This window comes from Marmota flaviventris, chromosome 10 (assembly GCF_047511675.1).
Source record: "Marmota flaviventris isolate mMarFla1 chromosome 10, mMarFla1.hap1, whole genome shotgun sequence".
In the NCBI taxonomy this organism is placed as follows: domain Eukaryota; kingdom Metazoa; phylum Chordata; class Mammalia; order Rodentia; family Sciuridae; genus Marmota; species Marmota flaviventris.
In genome coordinates, this window is record NC_092507.1 from 119,112,573 (window position 1) to 119,121,793 (window position 9,221).

At 50.5% G+C, this 9,221-nt stretch overlaps 1 protein-coding gene across 1 annotated transcript; it reads left to right on the top strand.

Annotated features, from left to right (window-relative positions):
- The first annotated feature begins 297 nt into the window (after nt 1–297).
- Krtcap2 (keratinocyte associated protein 2) lies at nt 298–2,841 on the top strand. The gene is given in 6 exon segments (XM_027920865.3): nt 298–333; nt 336–381; nt 700–854; nt 988–1,051; nt 2,423–2,489; nt 2,683–2,841. Coding segments are annotated over 6 exon segments (489 nt in total). The 3' UTR covers nt 2,804–2,841.
- Nucleotides 2,842–9,221: the final 6,380 nt, after the last annotated feature.

The window sequence follows — 9,221 nt, forward strand, 5'->3', positions numbered from 1 at the left end:
CGTGGCAGGTAGGTTTAGGAACATGCACTAGAGGTGACATAAATGAACGGCAGAGAAGACACTGATGGGCTACAGGATAGAGGCCATGTGCCCAATGACTTGAAGACGTAAGTGCAGCTTGTACTGAGAGGCGGCGGACCCACTGGGTACAGGGGAAGGCTGTGGACCAGGGCGGTGGCCGAGGATGCTCCTAGACGCATTATTTCCTCCTTGTCAGAAGAGGGCGCTGCGTGCCGGCGCCGAGAGGGAGAAAGAGGAAGAGGTGGGGTGAAGCCAGTCCGCATGGGGCGCTGACGCATGCGCACAATTAACCGCGCCCAGTTCGGCTCTCCTCTTTCTTGGCCGGAGGCTCGGATCCGACCCACTGCAGGGGCATGATGGGTAACAGGACCGACGGGATCCCCAGGCCTGGCTAGTCGGGGTCGGAGTTTGGGCGGGCCGGCTTTCCAAGTCCTTTCGGGTCAAAGCTGACGTGCTCCGGGTTCTAGGGAGCGGGCATTTCCACGGGACCGGAGGGGTCGGCCGTCCTGGGTTGAGGAGTTCCTGGGGCTCGCTGCGGGATGAGGGGGGCTGGGAGTGCGGCTGCAGCCCTGGGTGCTGGGAAGTAGTCGGCCTGCCGAGCTCCGGACCGACCCAAGGTGCCTGTGACTCCTGGAGGGGGGCGGAGCCTGACTCGGTCCCTTCCCTCATCCCTTCCAGTGGTGGGTACCGGCACCTCGCTGGCTCTGTCCTCTCTCCTGTCCCTGCTGCTCTTCGCAGGGATGCAGATGTACAGCCGCCAGCTGGCCTCCACCGAGTGGCTCACCATCCAGGGGGGCCTGCTGGGCTCCGGCCTTTTCGTCTTCTCTCTCACAGTATCCTGCCTGCGCTGGAAGGGGAGGAGCGTTTAGGGGCTGGAAGGGTGGAGGGCCACGTAGACTTGTGCCCTTCCCTGGTCACCTCCCAGTTCTGCCCCTGTTGTATTCCCTTCTCCTTAACTCAACGCAGGCCTTCAATAATCTGGAGAATCTGGTCTTTGGCAAAGGATTCCAAGCAAAGATCTTCCCTGAGAGTAAGTGTCTGAGTCCTCTCCTCTCTGACCCTCCCCAGACATGACACCGAATTTCTAAGTGCTTAGAAGGTAAAGGTGGTTAAGAAGAAAGAAGAAGGGGCTGGGGATATAGCTCAGTTGGTAGAGAGCTTGCCTTGTATGCACAGGTCCTGGGTTTGATCCCCAGCACCAAAAAACAAAATTAACGAAGAAGAAAGAAGTTCACTCAACTCTCTGAAGATACTTTTGGATTCAGTATCTAACTTAGCTCATGACATTGAATTCAGCTGGAAGAGAAGGCCTCTGGAAGCCAGGACCAGTTCCAGGGAAGGTTTCAGGCGCACAGACAAGTGTGGGCTCATGTTTGGCATTCATCCAGAAGAGGAAGCAGGACCAAGTTCAGAGGGGTTCTGATGTGAAATTGACCCCAAATTAGTGAGTTCTACTGAGAGAATTTGTGAAGAGCCTAAGTATTACATACACCAAATTTTTATGGCAGAAGGGATAACTCTGAGATTATTTTCTGTTTGGAATAATCCTTACTTGTTCCTATAATTTAGAATTGATGATTTGATTACTTATGGGGAATTAAGTTCATAAAGCAAATTAGGCATTAAGGCCAGATCACCTAAGGAATGCCACATGTTCAGAAATTCACAGCAGATGCCACCTCATGTGAAATCTCCATCTGATAAGACAGATCTGTCATTGTTGCCCTCATTTCTTGCCCCCCCACCTCTAGTTCTTGTTCTCTCCACCTAGCCCTGTTGCAGGCTTCCAGAGCTCCTTTCAAGTCCCAGGACTTCTCTCTGTTACATTTTGATCCCATGTGTACCATTTTCATTTATTTCTGAAAGGAACCATTGTTGGGGAGGCAAGATTCTTGTTCCTCTTTGGCTTCCCTGCCCTCCCTGGCTGGGCAGATGGGCCTGTTTGCCGTTGCTTTCTGCCCTCCCACCTTCTCTCTTGTCCTATTCCAGATGTCTTAAGGTCCTTTCCTGCCCCGATAAACGACTGTATCCAGACAATCAGTCTCCCAACTTGTGTCCAGGGAGCAAGTCCCTCAACTTCCATCACTAGTCAGCCAGCTTAACGAATTGATTCTCATTAGCTGGCATCTGTTGGAAAGGCCTTAACCCCCTTCCTAAATGGGACCAAGTCTTGCTCTTCGGGCTGAGGCAAGCTAGGAAGTTTAGTGGGTTTGGGGCAGAGCTAGTGTTCTAAGCATTGTGAAGACCATTAGAAGTCCTCCTCCTGTCATCATGCCACACGCCCTTCCAAGCAGGTTTCCCAAGATTCAGGGGGCCTCTGATTTCTAGGCTTTGTGGACAAATGCCTGGGTTTCCATTGTGATTACCACCTGACTCTTTTTGTCCTTTCTTGTCTCCTTAGTCCTCCTCTGCCTCCTTTTGGCTCTCTTTGCATCTGGCCTCATCCACCGAGTCTGTGTCACCACCTGGTATGTGCCTGACAGCTGGGTAAGGGGTATATCACCCTGGCTTCCCCCGCCCCATGTAGCTCTCCCTCTGTTCCCTCCTTTAGTTTTCCAGTCCTGAACTTGGATTCTTTCCCTGAAGCTAGACTCTGCCCTGGCAGTAGGCTGGTAGCATGCCCAGTGATGCTGTGGTCTTTCTGTCTCTACCCTGCTCTAGCTTCATCTTCTCCATGGTTGGTCTGTACTACATCAACAAGATCTCCTCTACTCTGTACCAGGCCACAGCTCCAGTCCTCACACCAGCCAAAGTCACCGGCAAGGGCAAGAAGAGAAACTAACCACAAATGTCTAATAAAGTTGATTCTTTGTAGCTCTGTGAGCTGTGCTATGTTGTGGGCCTCCCCTAACAATGCCTGCTGGGTATGTAAATGTTAAGACAGATAGGCGCCTACTCTTGAGACCTTGTGGATGGGGAAACTTTCCCCCCTTTTCTTTTTTGCAGTACTGAAATCGAACACAGAGTCTCATGCATGCAAGACAAGCACTCTACCACTGAGCTTCAGCCCAGGCCCTTTTAAAATTTTATTTTGAGACAGGATATCACTAAGTAACCCAGGCCAGCTTCAAGTTTGCGTTCCTTCTGCCTCAGCTGCCCAAGTAGCTGGGATTACAGGTGTGTACCACTGCACTCAGCTTTAGCCTTCATTTTTGCCAAATATTTATTGAGTGCTGTCAGGTTGGGCGCTTTGGTAGATACTGGAGTGGCTTTTACTTGTGAGAGTCTCATTGTGGAAAAGTGTATGAATGATCCACAATCGTGACCTTTGGTAAGAGCCATGAGGCTGCAGTGAAGGAAGCCCTGTCTGTCAGAACTGGAATAGATCTCGGAACAGAAGAGTTGGAGAAAAGCCCTTCACACCAGTGCTGCAGTGGGGTTCCCTGTGGGGCCTTGTTACTCTAGCTTTCCACCCCAAGCAACCTCTGATGGAATGAGGCCCACCAGGGACTGCTCAGGTCCTGCCCTGCCTACTCTGTCATGAGGAGTGAATCTGTCCAGAGTGCCTAACCTTTAGGGTACTTGGGTGTCTACTGGATGGTGTGGGCTTTAGGTGCACACCTGTCTTGATCAGCTTTGTATTTGCCACATGCCTGAAACTGGGCAGAAGATTGGTGAGTTGGTTAAATAAAAGAACTTACCCTTCCACCTTTCCAGAACAGAATTCTGCACATGGGAGGTACCTAAGTTAGGGAAGAAATCCCAGTGAAGATGAAGAAGGAAGTAAAGGATTCTGGTCAAGGATTAGAGGCCACCTTACCCTGCCCCACTCCCATTTGTGTGCTGAGCCCCAGAACCTTCTCGCCTTTTATGCCCTGCCCAGGAAGGAATGCTAAGCAGTTTCCCCAAAATGCCAACAGAGGGCGCTGTGGGTTTATCTTCTGGAGACTAGCAACACCCTCCCCAGCAAGTTATCCCTTAGGAACCAGGGATGAGAGTTTGCTGAGGTCTTGCTATGGAAGGAAACTTTTTTTTTCTTTAGGTGTGTGTAGCGGGGTGGTTACCAGGGATTGAATCCAGGGGTGCTTCACCACTGACCCACAACCCAGCCCTTTTTTATATTTTATTTAGAAACAGGGTCTCACTGAGTTGCTTCTGTCCTTGCTAAGTTGCTGAGGCTGGCTTACTATTCATGATCCTCCTGCCTCAGCCTCCTGAGCCTCTGGGATTACAGGTGTTTGCCATTGTGCCTGGCTGGAAGGCAACAATGAAGTCTTTTGTTCTATCCCTCGGCTGGGAGTAGAGGTAGAGTTCAGTGCAGAGGGCTGGGGATAACTCAGTTGGTAGAGTGCTTGCCTCACATGCACAAGGCCCTGGGTTCAATCCCCAGTACCACACACGACACACAGCTCAATGGAGAACAGCCTCCCTGAGAGGATGGCAGTTCTAGGCTCCATCTCCCCCACTGATGTGAGGAGCGAGAAGGGTTGTGATCTATAGGAGCCTCTGAGGGAGGAGGGTTATTGCCCAGAATGGGCCCTGGGCCCCTGAGGAGGTTGGATTGGTTCTAGGTCTTACTGTCAAACTGAATTTCTCCTTACCTGGAGTGGGAGCAGCGGACAGAGGGCCAGGTCCCAGTCCAGGTAGACATAACTCTGGGATGGATTGGGTGGGGCCTGACAGCCAATATCCTCTGTGGATAGGGGAGGATAAGAAGGACCCAAAGTGCTGGGTGCGGTGGCACAGGCCTGTAATCCCAGTGGCTTGGGAGGCTGAGATAGGAGGATCAGGAGTTCAGAGCCAGCCTCAACAACAATGAGGTGTAAAGCAACTCAGTGAGACCCCGTCTCTAAGTTAAATACAAAATAGGGCTAGGATGTGGCTCAGTGGTCCAGTTCCCAGAGTTCAATCCCACACAAAAAAAGAGGACCCAGAGAGCAGGGGCCAGGAGGCAGTGCCAAGGAATCTCTGTAGGACCAGGGTAGCATGTGGCCCAGGAATAATGACCCCCTTCCTTGGGGAATGGGTGCATTTACAAGGCAGGTCGGCGCCAACTGCAGCTCTCCACCCAGCCTATCTCTGTGGTGCCTAGTTGCAGGCTGCTTACACCTGACCTGCCAATTAACCCTGGCAGGGGCATCATAACCACCTAATCACTATCATTAAGTAAGGGGGCCTGAGGACACCAGGACTTCCGGAGAGCCAGGTGAGAGAGTAAAGGTCTAACCTCTTGGCCCTTGGTCCCCTGGGGTTCTGCTCCACCCCGGAGGCAGTAGACCTGAGGGAGAGTGTGGCATTCCTGGAGGACAGAGGGAAACCAGATGTTTCCTCCTACTCCCTCACACGTGGCCACAACACCCGTCAGCACCCGCTACTAGCTCGGGAAACGGGAGTAAATAATGTGGGCGGGAGGGGGGTGTCTATGCTGGAGAATGGAAGCCTGTCTGAGTGTCCCAGGAGTCAGTCCGTGGATCAGAAGGTGATGCCACCTTCCAGGAGGGCAATGGGAAGGTGAGACCAAGGGCAAGCAGGCTCTCCGACCCTGGTAGGGCTGAATTTCCCAGGACTGGCACTAGTATGCAGGGTGCCTGACATTTAGGTCATGCCAGTGGCTCTGGGCGGGGTCTGGGGCGCCCAGGGCAGGCAGGGAGGGGGAGTCTGCACCAGACCTTGGCTCCAGCCCTTTCCGGCCCTTATTGTCCTTGGTGAGAACAGGACGCTGTCCCGTTCCCACTGCCCGGCCCCCCAACTCTGCTCCCCAGGGGCTCAGGAAGGATGTTGGGAAACAACAGAGAACCAGAGACCAGTAGAGACAGAGAGGCTGAGAGACACAGAGAGATACAAAGGGAAAAGTTTCAGTTGAAATGCGCATTAAAGCTCATTGTGAGACTGGGGGTGGGGGAGCTTGGGCGCTGTGGGAATCCTGAAAGAATGGCAGGCCAGAGGCCCTGCCCCAGGGGAACCTCCGGGCTGGCCTGCCCCAGGCACAGTCCTCCTGGACTTAGGGTCACTAACAGGACTGCCTCCTAGATAAACAATGGTCGGAACCCTGGAGCAGGCACTTCGAGGGTGCTTAATTGCTCCCTTCAAATACTTTTCTTGGCTTCCCAGCCAACTAAAGTTTCCTGGGTTGGGGCCTGGGGAGGCAGGGCCAAGATTATGCTCCCAATCCTTCCCTCCCAGGGAGCCAACTGCACTGTAAATGCTGTATAGTTGAATTCCTGCAGAGGCAGAGAGAAAAGCCCCCCAGGTGGCCCTGGAATCAGCCACCCCCATCACCTGGAGCTGAGGGTCTAGAGCAAACCAGTGTAAGAATGGCTACTGCCTGGAGCTTTCCCTGGGCTCCCAGAGGCAGCCCTGTCCACCCCAACCTCTGCAGCAGGTTTCAAAGTCTTAGCAAATGCTTCCTGGGAGGCAGGTCCTTTGCAAGCTGGAGAAGTCCAGGTCCTACCACCTTTGGAGGTTCCAGATACACTTAAAAAGGAAAACAAGCATGTCTGCATTTGAGAAATTAACACACTTTGTGTGTGTGTGATGCTAGGGGTAGAACCCAGGCCCTGGTTCATACTGGCCAAATTCTCTACACTGAGAAACATCCTCAGCCCAAATTAACACTATTTTTTTATTTTTCAGATGGACACAATATCTTTATTTACTTTTATGTGGTTCTGAGGATGGAACCTCACAAATGTGAGGCAAGCACTCTTCTACTGAAGCCACAACCCTAGCCCCAAATTAACACTTTTTTTTTTTTTTTTTGAGAGAGAGAGAGAGAATTTTAATATTTATTTTTTAGTTTTCAGTGGACACAACATCTTTGTTTGTATGTGGTGCTGAGGATCGAACCTGGGCCGCACGCATGCCAGGCGAGCGCACTACCGCTTGAGCCACATCCCCAGCCCCAAATTAACACTTTTAAACACAATGTTACATTACAATATAATCCTGCTATCCACAAGATTATTACAGGATTTATAGAAAGTTTTCCATCCCCGGAAACTGCACGTTCCATTTTATTGTTTAAAGGCCTGTGGAAATAGGCATCTCAGATTCACTGTACTGTTCTTTCTATTTTTGAATATATTTAAAAATTCTACAATGAAGATTAAATCAAGCCCAGTGTGGTGTCACATGCCTGCAATCCCAGTGAATCAGGAGGCTAAGGCAGGAGGATCACAAGTTTCAGGCCAACCTGGGCAACTTAGTGAGCAGAGCACTTGCCTAGCATGCTGTAAGCTAGGTTCCATCTCAAAATATAAATAAAATAAAAGAGGAATTAAATGAAAAGGGCTGGGGATGTAGCCCAACAGTATAGTGACCCTGCTGGGTTTAATACCTAGTGCCACCAAAAAAAAAAAAAAAAAAAAAACGGTCAGTTTTACAGCAAGCCCCTTTCTCTCTGTTCTCTAGAGTAACAATGTGATTGTAATTGCACATGGTGATAACACCAGAAGTATAAAATTGAGGCCCTGTGTGACAAGTCTTGAGCCAAATGGTACTCCTGTAATGTGAGGAGCCGGTCTCTGAGGCGTCTCATCTCAAATAACTGGAAGAGAAGATCAGGGGAGGGTCCCTTTTCCATTTGAGGCAGAGGCTACAGTGTCTGGGAGACTCAAGGGCAGAATTCCTGCCCACACAGGATCCCATAGGAAAAAACCCTCTAGGTTCTCCCTTTTCTGGGTCAAGACTTTCCCTGAAGGCTGACCACAGGCTGTCTCAAGGGTTTTAAAGGGGTGGGGCCCCCTGGGGGTGTCATTACACAACCCTAGAAATTCCTTGAAACAGCTGGATGCCCTCAACCTCCTGAATTATAGGAAAGCTTCCTACTACTCAGCTCTATCTGGTCCAAGACTTTTGTTTTTTGTCTTACTAGGGATTGAATCCAGGGCTTTGTGCATGCTGGGCAAGCACTCTGCACTGAACTCCATCTCCCACCCATTTATGACTCAGCCAGTTTCAGGTATCTAGACAGCACGTGGCACAGTGGGAAGAGCTATTTCTTGAAACGAGACAGCGCTGAGACAGCGCACCAGGTTACACTTGGAGCTCTTTGCTGAAACTCGGCTCCATCTTGCAGAATTCTCAGAAGGAGCCAGATGCTCCTCTAGATTGCTCAAGCCTGTTTCTGGGTCCCTCTTCCCCTAGGCTGTCATCTTTTCCTTCCTCTGTCTGCTCTGGGTTACCTTATCTAGGAACCCTGACTCACCAGCCCCTTCTCCAATCAGTGCACAGTCTCTCATCTCCCATTTTCCCTTAGAGCCATCTGTAATTTTGTAAGTATGTGTTTTTGTTGATTATATGTGTGTTTGTCCTGTTGCTGCTATGAAACTATGGGTGTCCTAAGGGCAGAGATGGACTCAGTGTAACCTGACCACCTGAAACCCTCCCCAAGGTCCTAGTAATCACCTTGGCAACTGTGGTCACCAAGTCCTACTGCCTGACATGATGTACAGGCACATATGGGGACCATGGGGTGGGACCACTGACCTGAGGCACCAACTCTTCACCCCCAATACAAATACATTTAAGGGGTCTTTAATCACCTGGCCCTGGCCAACTTTCCCAGTTTCATCTCCTGCCACCTCTCCCCCAACCTCATGAAGTATTCTTTGTCCCAGAGATGGTCACAAAGGATTACTCACCACAGACTTTTATGCCTCTGTGCCTTTATTCAGACTGTTTCCTTGGCCTCCCGTGCTTCCTCTTCAACTGGAAATGGTTACTCATCTTTCTAGAATCAGCTCAAGTTTCTGGGCCCCTTTAAAACCTCTCCCCAGACAGATCAAGCTCCCCTCCTCTGGGACCTATTTAGTTTTGCATATTTCTCCATCTTTTATGGGGGCTCTTGGGTTTGGAATTTGTCTCCCTCTCTAACCAAAGGTAGTCATAGCAGAAAATGTCCAGTGATTCAGGAGGCTGAGGCAGGAAGATTGCAAGTTTGAGGCCAGCCTCAGCAATTTAGCAAGGCCTTAAGAAACTTAGCAAGATCCTGTCTCAAAATAAAAAAATAAAAATGGCTGGGGGTGGAGGTCAGTAATAAAGCACCCCTAGGTTTAATCCCCAGTATCCCCACCCTAAAAAAGAGCAGAAAATGTCAACAATTACTAGTGTGGCCAGCTGCAGAAGTAACTTAGCTCACTCAGTTTGTGAATGATGGTAGGAAGGGGAGCCAGGGCAGGGCTAAAGTGCATCCTCAGCCCTGAGACGTAACTGATGGCAAGTGTACATAACAACAAGTGTAGCTAATACACACTCATGCC